The sequence below is a fragment of the Apiospora kogelbergensis genome, assembly GCF_038363985.1.
Source record: "Apiospora kogelbergensis strain CBS 113332 chromosome Unknown utg000005l_segment0_segment0, whole genome shotgun sequence".
NCBI lineage: Eukaryota > Fungi > Ascomycota > Sordariomycetes > Amphisphaeriales > Apiosporaceae > Apiospora > Apiospora kogelbergensis.
In genome coordinates, this window is record NW_027117422.1 from 4,329,348 (window position 1) to 4,342,363 (window position 13,016).

The 13,016-nt window shown below is 54.7% G+C and overlaps 6 protein-coding genes across 6 annotated transcripts; 2 read left to right on the top strand and 4 right to left on the bottom strand.

Moving 5' to 3' along the window:
• Positions 1–620: 620 nt before the first annotated feature.
• PG998_008017 (uncharacterized protein) lies at positions 621–1,924 on the top strand (the record flags this gene model as incomplete). Its single annotated transcript, XM_066874833.1, has 3 exons — positions 621–853; positions 912–1,013; positions 1,069–1,924. The coding sequence occupies 3 exons, from the start codon at positions 621–623 to the stop codon at positions 1,922–1,924; spliced, it is 1,191 nt and encodes a 396-aa protein (XP_066730778.1).
• A 529-nt stretch (positions 1,925–2,453) lies between these two features.
• On the bottom strand, positions 2,454–4,470 carry PG998_008018 (Sas10 domain-containing protein; the record flags this gene model as incomplete). The annotated part of the gene is made up of 4 exons (XM_066874834.1): positions 2,454–2,506; positions 2,612–2,700; positions 2,771–2,948; positions 2,979–4,470. The coding sequence occupies 4 exons, from the start codon at positions 4,468–4,470 to the stop codon at positions 2,454–2,456; spliced, it is 1,812 nt and encodes a 603-aa protein (XP_066730779.1).
• A 408-nt stretch (positions 4,471–4,878) lies between these two features.
• On the top strand, positions 4,879–6,065 carry PG998_008019 (short chain dehydrogenase domain-containing protein; the record flags this gene model as incomplete). The annotated part of the gene is made up of 3 exons (XM_066874835.1): positions 4,879–4,983; positions 5,060–5,191; positions 5,268–6,065. The coding sequence occupies 3 exons, from the start codon at positions 4,879–4,881 to the stop codon at positions 6,063–6,065; spliced, it is 1,035 nt and encodes a 344-aa protein (XP_066730780.1).
• A 101-nt stretch (positions 6,066–6,166) lies between these two features.
• On the bottom strand, positions 6,167–6,569 carry PG998_008020 (uncharacterized protein; the record flags this gene model as incomplete). Its single annotated transcript, XM_066874836.1, has 3 exons — positions 6,167–6,283; positions 6,375–6,481; positions 6,530–6,569. 3 exons carry the CDS (start codon positions 6,567–6,569, stop codon positions 6,167–6,169), a joined length of 264 nt encoding a protein of 87 aa, XP_066730781.1.
• Positions 6,570–7,031: 462 nt separating this feature from the next.
• On the bottom strand, positions 7,032–8,248 carry PG998_008021 (uncharacterized protein; the record flags this gene model as incomplete). Its single annotated transcript, XM_066874837.1, has 2 exons — positions 7,032–7,379; positions 7,469–8,248. The coding sequence occupies 2 exons, from the start codon at positions 8,246–8,248 to the stop codon at positions 7,032–7,034; spliced, it is 1,128 nt and encodes a 375-aa protein (XP_066730782.1).
• A 1,102-nt stretch (positions 8,249–9,350) lies between these two features.
• On the bottom strand, positions 9,351–10,640 carry PG998_008022 (glucan endo-1-3-beta-glucosidase; the record flags this gene model as incomplete). The annotated part of the gene is made up of 1 exon (XM_066874838.1): positions 9,351–10,640. One exon carries the CDS (start codon positions 10,638–10,640, stop codon positions 9,351–9,353), a length of 1,290 nt encoding a protein of 429 aa, XP_066730783.1.
• Between the last annotated feature and the right edge of the window lie 2,376 nt (positions 10,641–13,016).

Here is a 13,016-nt window from a genome sequence, read left to right on the forward strand (position 1 = left end):
ATAGGCCCAAGCTTAAGAGTTTCGCCGCCTTGGTTCGTTTGAGTCACCATCTGAGCTGAGTACCGAACTGTCCGTTCGTACGACGGTGAGATCAGCAGCAATGAGTTCAGCACATCTCACGCCCCAAGCTGCGAAAAAGGGCAGCATGTATTGTCATGTATGATTGAGGTGGCCTTAAGACACGTGCGGCCGTTTCCTCCAACACAACACAACGTCTGATCATCTCCTCGGTTGGGAATCTTGCCATTCGTCTGCTGGCAGCCGTCCAATTGTCACCCCTGGACAAGATTCGCGATCTAGTATTCCCGCTGTCCGAGCTTGTGAAAGTAGGCGACCTTGTTCGTAGATTGGCTCGTCCACGCCAAATCGCTGCGACGCCAACCACAGAAACACAGCAGCAAACGAGGCGCATCTGAGTTACTCGTTTGTACCCAAGTCCGCCTCGACTCAACGACTGGCTACCGGGAGTTGCTATGAATTCGAGACGAAACCACTTATATCTTTTGGAAGTCTTAGTTCCTTGCGAGATGGATAGCTAAGCGGCTTCAACGGGCTTAGAGCTGGCACACCCTTATGTCTTTGTGCTTTTTTTTGGTCCTGGCATTCGTTTCTGTTACATGATGGATTCTCCGCTTCGTGGGCGGTTTCCTCCCTCCGAGTTGGATGGGGGTGGTAGAGTCTTACTTCGAAGGCATTCCAGTGTTCTCAGTCCAGCTCAGCTAAATCTTGAACGTCTGTATGAACAGAATAGGGTACGGCAGCAACAGAATGATGGGGCGAAACCATCAGAGCCCTCTACGCCGGGTGCGCCTGCTAAGGGAAAGCCCAGGTTGCTCTTGATGGGCCAGAGGAGGTAAGTCACATCTATGGTCAGGGATATCGCCAATTCCGCACGGCTAACGAGTCGACAGGAGTGGGAAGTCGTCAATATCGAGTGTTGTCTTTCACAAACTTCCACCCAACGAGACACTGTATCTCGAATCTACTGCGCGTATCCAGAAAGATTCCATGGCGTCAGTATAACCTCTCTATTATCTTGCTTTTGGCTGCTAACCTGCTCGACTATAGCTCTTTCATGGACTTTCAGGTTTGGGATTTCCCTGGCCAGATCGACATATTCGATAACCCAACTTTCGATATCGACGCCATGTTTGGCGAAATTGGTGCCCTGATCTGGGTTATCGATGCACAGGATGACTACTTGGAAGCAGTTGCCCGGTTGAATGTGACAATTCTCAACCTACAGAGAACCTACCCCAACATCAAAATCGAGGTCTTTATACACAAAGTCGACGGTCTTTCCGACGATTACAAGCTGGATATCCAAAGGGATATTACCATTCGTATCCAGGACGAATTATCGGACCACGGGTTCGAGAACGCACCCGTGACCTTTCACCTCACGAGTATTTACAACCACAGCATCTTCGAGGCCTTCAGCAAGGTTATACAAAAGCTGATACCACGGCTTGGTAGCCTGGAGGCCATGCTGACCAACCTTTGCCGCACCTGCCGATTCGAGAAGGCTTATCTCTTCGACGTCCTATCCAAAATATATATTGCAACGGACAATGCGCCGGCCGATATGGCCAGTTACGAAATCTGCTCGGATTACATTGACGTCATTATCGACATCACCGAGGTCTATGGCAGCTGGCCGCGCTCTAAGGGATACCGCGAGTCGCTGGAAGGACCGCCGTGGAACCAGAAACTCGACGATCAGGTGGCCAGCAACTGGGCCGAGAGCTGCATGGTCTTGACGGACGCCAACAGACCCATCATGCTGCGCGAGGTTGACAAGTACCTGGCTCTGGTCGCCATCATGAAGGACGACAGCTACGACAAGATGCCGCTTGTCAACATGAACGTCGAGGTGGTAGTCCAGGGCCTGAAGGAGTTCTTCGATATAACGAAGCCGAAATAGGAAAAACGTATGATCGAACATCCGGCGTACGCAGAAAGGGCTACTCAAAAATAGATGGCGGTAGACAATTATTTCTTGGCGGTACCGGGTATGGTCCCTATTTGGGTGGGCCGCCGTATATGTTAGACGTTTGTACGAAAAGATCACTCTAGTAATTGTCATATGGCATAAAGCCCAACTTCTTATGGTCAATTTGCCAAGCATTCTTGTATGGGCAATGTCGTGACTCGTTGAAGAATGTTGGCCACTTCGGAAGAGGCGTTCGGGCCGACGTGCTGATTCACTGGGCACCCGCTACTCAGCAAGAGACAATAATATGCAGCTTTAGTTCGCTGTCTTAGCTCCACATTCTCTAGAGTTGAAGTTAGTTGTGCCCAGAACGTCCTGTTTTGGTAAGCCACCCAGGGGCAATGTTTTGTCAAGGGTAGCGGAGTCGCGAAATGATCAATATTGATTGCATGATGGATCATAATGATGGACCGCAGTCCCAATTCATTTCTATAAGCCTCTCTAAGAGGCAGCTGCCATATTACAATTTGGTACTCTTGATCAGGTTTCCCTTGATACCAGTCGCCTCTCCGCCTATGATACGTGTTGTGGTTAGCCATTGCTCCGGCATATCTTGGGAATGAATGCGCCCAAGACAGGACAGTGTCAAGGATCTGCGAGGAAAGGGGTGCTGCTTACCATAGCCTCCGCGGCCCTCTCCGCCGCCGTAGGTGGCCTTCATCGACTTCAGCTTCTTCTGCGCCTTGGCGTACTTGAGACGCTTTTTCCTGTGGGGGTGAAAAAGATGGGTTAGTCAAGCTGGTCACCATAAGAGCCAAAGGTAGGGGCCATACGCACAATCTCGGGTTCCTGACGTCCTTCTTCCTGTGAGGCGTCAAGCCCTTGTTCTTCTCGATCTGGTAGGTGATGAGTCGCCTTCCGTCCTCGCCGACGACCTCCTTCTCGACGACCCTGTCGGCGCGGCCGGCGGCGGCGAGGGGCCTCCTTGCGGGCGGCCTTGTCCGCCTTGTTCTGGCTGCCCTTGGCCGCGATCATGTCGTAGTACTCCTCGTCCTGGTCCTTGCGTGCGGCGCCCGAGTTGACGGGCTTGTCTTCGTCGTCGTCGTCGCTGTCCCCTCGCCCAGGTTGGCGCCCAGCTTGGACCGCTGGGTGCCGCGCTTGATGGCCTCGGCGTTCAGGCGGGCCTGGCGGTCGCGCAGGCGCTCTTTGATAGGCACGTCGTCGTCGCCGCCCGCCAGCCTCGAGCGGTCGGCGCGGTTCTGCGCCTTCTGCACGATCTGACTGGTGTAGAAGCGCAAGCTCTTCTTGCGCTTCGCCTTCTCCTCGGCGTCCGCCTCGCCCAGAGCCTCCTCGTCGCCAAAGTCGGAGCGGTCGTCGTTGTCGTTGTGGGCGGCGACCTCGGCGGCCTTGACCCTCTTGGCGGCCTTCTTGGGCTTGGCCGTGATGAGGGCGTTGAGGTCGGCCAGCGAGTCTTCGATTGCCTTGGCCTCGCGCTTCTCCTTCTTGGACTTCTTCTTCTCCTTCTTCGCAGGCTTCTCAGCCACCTCGTCGGCCGCGCTATCCACCATCATGGCGTCCTCCTCCGGCGGCGACGGTATGCTGGCAATGGCGGACGCCGCCTTGGAAAGCTTGAGGTCCTTGACATTCTGCCAAGCATCGCGCGTCTCGAGAAGGAAGGTCATGACCTCGTGATCGCGAAGCTCTGTCGGGTCTAAGGGCTTAGAAGAGCCGTCCGAGTCGCGAACTGGCGACGTTAAGAGGGCGAAGTACATGCCCAGGGTAGCCACATACGAACCACATATGCGGTACTTCACCACGGGCAATGATCTGGCGGCCTGCCCCTCGGCCTCCTTGCGCAGTTGGTCGAGCTGCGGTTGCAGGGCCAGCAACTCCTCGGCCAGGGGTTCGAGTTCGGGGTAGCGAGACTGCAGAAGGCGTAACCGGTCGTGCTCGGACATGTCTTCGGGTATCTCCATATCGCCCAGAACCTCTGTCACCACATCCTTGGACTCCTGGTCCTCGTCGTCTTTCGCGGTGAGCCATTCCGACTCGAGGAAGTCGGATTCGGTCATCTTCGCTCGCTTCTTCTTCTGTAAGCGCTTGGCTTCCGCCTCTTCCTCCAAGGCCTCGGTCTCGGCATCAATCTGGTCGGCGCCATAGTAGTCCTTCTTGGATGTGCCCCAGCCCTCCATGTCTTCTTCGTCTTGTTCCTTTTCCTCGGCCGTCTTGGACTTGGACTTCTTCCCCTTCTTGGCCATGCGCTTGGCTAGGCGGGCGAGCTCAGCGGTCTCTTCGTCGGTCTCGGAGTCCTCCTCTTCGCCATAGTCGAGCGCATCCTCCGACTCCTCGAAGAACTCTTCCTCCTCCTGCTGGCGTTTCTGTTTCTTGCTGGGGGCTTCGTCGAAGGTTATCTCGTCCTGGCCTTGCCAGGACTCGGATTCGGAAAGATCTTCCAGGTTGATGCGCGCATCTTTGGGGTCGAGTTCCTTGGGGCCTTTGGGCGCCGAGGGGCCCGAGGCTTTCCTTTTGCGAGCCATGTTCCAAAATAAAAGATTATATGTTGTTGGGAGATGGGCAATGGAGGAATCTCACCACAGGATAAGGGTGGGCTTGGTTGGTATGCAATCTTCCCGTGGACTACTTCCACAACTTTTTTCTTATCGATTAGCCGCCTAGCGAGCTGCAGGCCCCACAGGCCGCCTGCTGCTGGCCTGCCGCCGCTTCAACTCAAACCCCCTGTAAGGCCTAATTTAAGCAACAGCCAGCAAGCTAATAGCGGCATGGCAGACAGCTTCCCCCTTCCCCCTTGCATTGGATAAATAATTAATTCCAGTTGTTCGCTTGCTCGACATGCCCCTCGCAACGCAACTGCAATTACTACCCGGCCTGGTTTGAGGTGCTGCTGGCGACGAGGTCCTTTCCCCTCTTCCTTGTCCACCTCGTCCATGTCTTCCTATTTGTATATCGTCGTAGCCGTGGTTGTTGCACTTATCTCGGTTGTCGCAATGGGTCTCTTCGGTGGAGGCAACCACATGCCCGTGGAAGGCAAGGTCAGTAGTAGCCCGGTGCCGTACGATGCCCTGTCCCCGAGCATACATGTGCTGACTATTCTGCTCCCTCTATAAGACCATCTTGGTAACAGGTGCAACCGAGGGCATGGGTCGATGTGCTGCCCGCCAGCTTGCTGCCAAAGGTGCCAATGTCATTGTCGTGTCGCGCAACGTCGCAAGGCTCGAAGAGACTGTGGCCGAGATCAAGGTATGCATCCGCTGAACCCGGACCTGAGATCAGATCTTGAGTTACTGCCTGTTCGAGGCTGACAATTACCCTAAAGTCCGCTGCCAAGAACCCGCAGACCCAGCGCTTCCACTACATCTCGGCCGACGTCTCCAAGCCCGACTACGCCCGTTCCCTGATTGCCGAAGCTGTCGCATGGAACCATGGGAGATCCCTGGACATCGTCTGGTGCATTGCTGGAAAGTCGACCCCCGACTTCTGGTTCGAGGCGCCCCTGTCTCTGTCGAGGGAGCAGATGGACATCAACTACTGGGGCAGCGCCGAGATGGCCCACGCCATTCTGCGGGAGTGGTGTGCGCCCGATGCGCCCGTGGTCCCCGAGCCGAAGCACTTGATCTTCACAGCATCGGTCGTAGCCTTCTTCCCAGTCATCGGTTACGGTCCCTACAGCCCGCCCAAGGCGGCCCTGCGCGCACTGGCCGACTCGCTGGTCCAGGAGTTGGAGATGTATCCCCAGAATGTGAAGGTGCACGTCGTGTTCCCCGGCGGCATCAAGAGCCCCGGCTTCGACCGTGAGAACCAGACGAAGCCCGAAATCACGAAGATCATCGAGGCCGACGACCCCGTACAGACTCCCGAGGAGGTCGCCTCCAAGGCGATCCAGGGGCTGGAGAGCGGGAACTATTTCGTCACGGTGGGCTTGCTGGGCTCATTCCTCAAATGGGGTGCCATGGGCGGCTCGCCCCGAAACAGCTGGATCGTGGACACTGTCTTGGGCGGCATCACCCAGCTTGCCTGGATGTTTGCTCTCCCTGACATCTACGGCAAGATCCGCAAGTTTGCGAAGCAGAACGGACATCCTTCAAGTTACAGGAACAAGGCGAATGGAGTATGAATCGTTAAGAAGACGAAGTTCTCTTAGATATAATGACCTACGTAGTGAGACCACTCAATGCTTACTGATGAACTCATCCTACCTTGGTGACGAGCCATCCCTTACGCCATGGCCATAGCAGCTTCGTCGTGACTACTTGGGGCTCGGGGCGGTTGCTGTAGGCGCAGGTGCAGGCGCAGGCGCAGGTTCAGGCGAAGATGCAGGTGCAGTTGTATTACCTATGTCTTTATTTTCCTGGTGACTGGCCTGATGTTCCGGTCCTGGTCCGACTGAAGTCCGGGTCGTTGAAGTTGAATTGCTCTGGCTCACCGTATCGGGTTCTGATTTACCATCCTTCATGGCATATATCATGTGCAAGTCATCGGTGCCCTGTTGTTTAGCTTCTTTGTTGACGGCCTTGTGATCTTGTTTCTCTCCTGTGTCCCTGTTAGTAATTACACCTAGAATGATTGCAAGTTTCTTACCATTGGAACGGTTTCGGGCAAAAATGCTTCCTGACCCCATCTTGATGGTCGTGTATTGTCAGTCGGTATCGAAAGGGCAAGTCTGCGAGTTGGGAACCTGGTTTTGAGCAAATCTGTCTCTGCATTGGTTCTATCTCAGGGCTTAGGTGTGGATAGCCAGCCGTTTATAGCCTCAACCTTGGAAGGCACGCTCCATATCACCACACATGTCCAGCATGCTCATATCCGCTACTCTCCAGTCATATCGACTTCATGCTCTCCCACCCATGATTTGCTCACCAGTCAGTCTCTCGAAGAGACCCTGAGTCGTGTCTGTAATCAAGATTTTGGAGTGTCCGTTTGTATCTGTTGACTGATCCAGACGACTTGTACGCTACCGAAGCTGTGTGAGCAAGTATGAATCAGCCGCTGACCTGAAGTTTTGAAGTACTTTTGACTCCCTATCTCTCGTCTGACAAACCCCGGCGTCATCGTGTCGCAGGACAGAGTAGGAAACCAGGACTCACGCTGCCGTCGCCGCAAAGACCTCGATCCTCCGCGCTTTGCTCAGCGTGCTGAGCGCGAGACAGAACAACAGCGTGAAGATGCACACGAGCCCGATCTTGACGCTGGGGTCCTGCACGCTGTACAGGATGACCATGGACGCCAACGGGGTGGCTGATCCGACCAGCGCCCCCACGATCCTGTTCACGAAGTCGTAGTGGTACGCCGAGTACAGATGGACTCCGAAGTCGTTGCCGCCGCTGGCCGTTGGTGGTGCACTTTCGAGGTCTTTACGTAACGTTTTCTGAGTTGTTTGGAATTTGGGATACGAGTCAGCTTCGTGTGCTCGTCGATGAAAAAGAGCTGGCTATATAATGAGGCGAGGTGACAACGACAAAACATCAAGAGGGACTACGACATGTTTAAGAAGGACTCTACCCTCTTTTGCATACATACTTTGTGTCGCTTGCAGAGGCAATGGACAGCCCGAAAGAGTGGCTCGACGAGCCAGGTCGAGAGAAAGTCGTTCTCTTCCTCCTCGCCATCGAGCAGCACCAAGTCGTGCGCATTTTCGCCGTCGTAGGCAGCCGGGCCTTCGATGCCAGCGAGGTCCAGGGACTGGAAGGCGCCGAGACGCTCGTTGAGGGACGAGGACCCGACGATCTTGAACATCTCCTTTCGCTGCTTCTCGGTCGGCGTCGCTAGGGCCGTCACTCGCGAGTACTGGGACAGCGCCGAGTCTGGTACACCGGGCGAATCACACTTAGCTACCCGTTTAACCAACGCCTCTGAGTTTCGAAAGACGGGTAGTTGTAGATGAACACCAAGCAACAGGGGGAGGATAACAACACCGATGGACAGACGAAACATACAGTATTCCCCCAGCTTCTCCCGGATCTCCAACGCGACCTCCCACTGCCGGCTCCCGCGGTGCAGTGCCGGCTCGCTCAGCAGCAGCCAGTTCCAGTCGCAATCTTCGCGCTCGCGCCGGCCCGTCTCGAGGTCGCGCCGCCGCTGCCGCTCCAGCTCCCGCTCGAGGTGGCTCAGCTCCGCTTGCAGGTACAGGATGTTGAGCGCCGCGAGCCGCTTGAACTTGCGCGCCATCCCCGTCTGCGTCTGCGACCAGAAGTGCGCCAGGAAGGGGTAGCCCTTCGGACCGGACGACGTCGCTGCCGCGGTTGGGTGTTTGGGTTCACCGTCGGACACGGGGTGAGGAGGTGCTTCTTCTGCTGCCATATTTGAGACGGTGCGAATCTCAAGACTTCGTCTTTGATGCTGTCGTAGTTACTGCTTAACAGTATAGATGGGAATTTGCTATCGTATCTATCCTAAGGCGGGCCCCAGCGGTACTCGAAGCGTAGACAACCACCCATGATGGGAGGGAGAAGGCTACGGACTGGCCATAGCCATATGGGTTTAACCGCTCCAGAGTGAAGGAATCGTCATGGCGGCACCGGTTCGAATCTGTGCAACGGAAACGGGCGTTCGGTTCATGCTGGATAACAGCAAGCCTGCCTTGTCCTCGAATCAGATTGGGGAAGTCAGGTCTCACACGCGATGACTTGGCGGTTCACCACATCCGAACAGCAAACAGTTACGTTGTAGCCCCCGGAGCCCTGGTTTTGCAAATGCCATGGTCTTTATTTGGTCAAAGCTAGCTATCGGTGTCGGTGGTCCATTAAGTGGCATCCTCTGCAGTGTACGACGGCAAACAATGTGTTGGGGTACTGCAGTGCCTCCTTTTCTTTTCGCTTTGCTAACAGAACCCGAAGGATATATACCATAAGCTGTCATTGGTCCACATCCGTATCATCGATCATAGTAGGGGCCCTTGTATTCTATTTCTTCAAGAATCGAATGAATGGTATTGCTATATAGTCTAAAAGTCATGCAATTCGTGGTATATTAAAACAGAATACTATCAGCCCCAAAGAGTGTCCCTCCTATGCTACCGTCCATAAGTGTGACACATTCATCATGTGTCGTAATGCCTTCATCGCCATCAAGATAGTTCCGTCCAGAAAAAGGACCAAAGCCCCGTGACCCTTGAAAATGCAAATGCAAAATGAACGATATAACATCAAAATCCTGTCGTGACGTTAATAACCAAGGTCCCCCCAGCGCGTGCTGTAGCGAAGAAATAAAAGAGGATATCTTCAATCTAAAAGTTCATGCCACCCATGGTATCATTGCAGAATCCAAATCAAACAGCAAGGATATGAAAAAGGGAAAACGCAGCAAATGAAAAAGAAAGAGGAAAAACTTGATACCCAAACCACAATACTTTGGCTCTCTCTCTTTCGTGTTCTTTTTCTCAAGAACGTCTTCCCGCACAATCTCACTTACACATGATTTTCTGTGCCACTTTGCTCATTGTGCCCTTGACCTTAGACCACATGCCGTTCTTCTTCTCGCCGTCTTCGGGCTTTTGATCGACGGGCTTAGCGGGCGCCTTGGTGGGGGTCTTCTGCTTCTGCCCATTGCCAGGGTTGACGACGCCCGCCGCGCCGCCGCCGAGGGTGACGGTCAACAGCTGCGGCGCACCATCAAAGACGGTGCCGGCCTGGTCGTCGCCGTCGCCTGGGGCCACATCATCGTAGGGGAAGGCGTAGCCGCGGGCCTCGTTGTTGTTCTCGTGCACAACGCGCGAGTAGTGGTTGGTGATGTCGTTTTTGTAGTAGTTGCTGACCTTCTCGCCGAACGGCTGGACTGAGTTGATCAGCAGAGTGGAGCGGTTGAAGGCGGCCGCCAGACGCGGGATTACAGCCAGCTTGGCCTGGTTCTGGTCCGTCGCGAAGGGGCCCGTGCTGCAGGTGAAGATGTCCTGAGCCGTCGGTTTCTCGTAGACACCGGCATCGCCAAAGTCCAGCTTCCCGTTTACGACCTTGCCCTTGACATCGCCGGCGGCGGCCTGCGTGTTGATCGTGAGCTCCTCCTTGGTGTACTTGTCCCACACCTGGTCCACGTAGGGCTGGTAGTAATTATCGAACAGCCCCGGGGAGATGACGTTGCCAGCATTGGGGCTGAGCGCGCGCAGATTTTGGCCGTTGGGACCCTTAATGACCAGCTTGTCCCAGCCCTTGCCGTCCTTGGCGTGCTGGGCCTCGAGCCCTTTGCAGATGGCGTCCAAACCGCCCTGGTTCAGGCCACCTACGCTCTGGACTTTGCCCTGCTCGTTTAGGAGCTCTAGCGAGACGGGCAGTGACACAAAATCAACGTAGCTGATGTTAACAAAGAGCTGGTCCTTGTTGAAGGTGAACTCGCAGAATCCCCAATTGGTGTTGTAGTTCGGGTCTGCCAGGTTGTTCACGGCAGGCTCGACCAGAGCCGGGCCAGGGTTGACAGTGAATTTCAGCTCTCCATCGACGGCAAACCAAATGCGGCCTCCAGCAATCTGAGGAATCGTGACATTCGTCGTTGAGCCGGGTGCGCCCAGGGGAATGGCACAGTTGGCGGCCAAGGCAGCCTGGGGTTGCGAGGGGCTGTCTGGGTGGTAGACTGTTTTTCCGTCCGACTGCATCAACAGGACGTGGTTGTCACGGTTAATGTCCAGCCCAGTGATATATGCGTGGACATTGGATGATTGGGTGTTGTTCTTGAGAGCTATTTGTGTAGTGGAGTTCGTCATCTTGACTGATTGGTGCGGGATCCCACAGCAACGGTATTATTCTACCCTGGTTAAGTGTGTATAGGGTAGACAGCAAGGAAAATATGTTGATAGTATACGAGAGAGAGAGAGAGAGAGGGGGAAGAGGAAATATGGAGTGATGAGACGGAAAAGGAGACGTTCTAGAAGTCTTTAAATTCCAATCAGTGAAGACAAGACAACATAACAAACGGACGAGCCAACCGGTCCAAACCCCTGGCCAGAAACCCTGCCAAGCGTGTTCATGCATGTGCTCGAGATTCCATGCTCAGCAGCAGTCAACTTGTGACCTTGGAAAAGGTCATATTAGAGGCTGTAGAGGCTTGTGCAGGACACATTGACCTACCGACGATACGTAAGCTGAAAACCAGGATTTACGGGCAAAGTACCAAACTACCTGCATGGCGATCAGCTCGATCGGGGATTGGATGGTTAGTTTCTCGGAAGGAGCAGTGAATAGCGAGCATGGCGAAGCCCATAGGCCATATCCTCGCATGGATGGGGTCACCCGCGCCATGCACGATGTTGTGCCGGCGATCTTGCCAAGGCTGGCTGATATTGCAAAGTCAGGAACAGGCGGCGAATGGGATTTTGACAGCTCACCATGTTGGGGGGTTAACGATGGCGGGAGAGTGCAAAACGTCACCAAAAGCCACGCAGTAGGTTGGTTAGGGAGACCCGTACCAAGGAAGAAGGAAGCAAATAGGAGGCGAGCCAGATCCGGCAACCGACCGAGACGCCGAGGTGTGAGGGTGGTCCAGGCAGGAGAGACAGTCATGTCGGGCCTGACAAGATTCCAACTTCCAAGTTGGCTGAGCATGAACGGGCGGCTGTAAAGAGAGACGAATGACGTTGTCGATGAAACATCGTCATGAATCAACCTCCATCTGGGACGTCAGTGGAGCCGCTATTGTTGGTGGGTCTGGTCCGGACTGGGCCGGGGAGTTGCAGTCGGCGTTGCAATCTTGCTACTCTAGCTACCTTATTAGCTGGCGCTGTTCCTTAGTGGAATGGGTGTTTCGACATCGACACTTGTCGAAGAGCCGGCGCTACTGTAGATGCAGCACAGTGGGCCAGCTGGCTCTGGTGGTAGTGGTGGTGGTGGTGGTGGTGGGAAGAGGCGCGTCTCCGGCCTTAAGCAGAGACTGCACACGCACGTTGATGTCTCGGGGGTTATTACCCAGAAAGAAGGCAATGTTCTGGAAGCGAGACCACATGGCCGCCGAGCCTCTCGGATTGATGACGAACGACAGAGGGCGGGCAGCATGATCAGAAGAAGGCTGCATGGCCCAAGACACAGCTGACAGCATCCCGAAGAACGAAATAGACTCCAAGTCACCGTCCTTGTTCTGATCAGCTGCCTGGCGTCTGGGCTGACCCGAGAGTCGAGTCGATCATGGCGGGAAGGAAGGGAGGTGGAGAAGGTCGAGCGAGGATCGTGGGGTCGAGCTTCTGGTCGATCTGGTCGAGGGTTGGTTTGCACACTAGCCAACTAACGGAAGGCGCAGACAGTGCTTGTACCTCGAATACATGATCATCTTCCACCTGCATACTTCTTTCTCCAACTGCGGCATCCCCTCATTACTAAGTACCATTGCTATTCTCGTCACGTTCCCCATTCTCCAACCCAGAATGCAACACCTGAGCTCCCCAAATGAGGCAGGTGGGGGACGGCGAGGTGGTTATGGAAGCAGTCCATCTCGGGCCTGTGCAACCCACATCCGGCGTCGTCGAGCTGCATTCCCCGCCTTCTGTCTCACCCCGGCCCCCGAAAACACTCAACACCGGTCACAAGAGCAGCTAGAGCAGTCCGGCAAGACCGTTGCTGAAGAGGCTTGCTGCCAGCGAGATAGAGTTTGTTGTGTCATGCCCACTGCCACCAACTATCCAGCCACCCAACAGCTGGACGCTCGGCCGGTTCTGAATATCCAACATACCCACCTCATGCGGTATCGGCGGCAGGAACCGACAGCGTTGCTGTCTATGTATGCATCGTGAAAGGGCCAGGAAGGTTTAAGAGACAGGCATGTCCGGTTCCCAACCCAATTCCTCTCTGTTCCATCATCCATCTCCTTGCGTGAGAACCACGAGCTGAGACAGAGACATGTCATGAATGAAGAAGTTTTACCTCACGCTGAAATGCAGTTGCTAGATGCGTCACCTGCGCCCAAGGACGGGCATACAGCAGAGAGAATGACGGCACATTTCTAACCAAGCACTGGCTGTTGCCACAGCCGCTACTCGCTACGTCCCATCTGTAGACAACAGGAACTAAGAAACTGATCCCGCGCAATAACGGGAGTCTCATCCAACAACGGCAAATTATTAATGATGAACAAACAGCCCGATCCCCGTCCA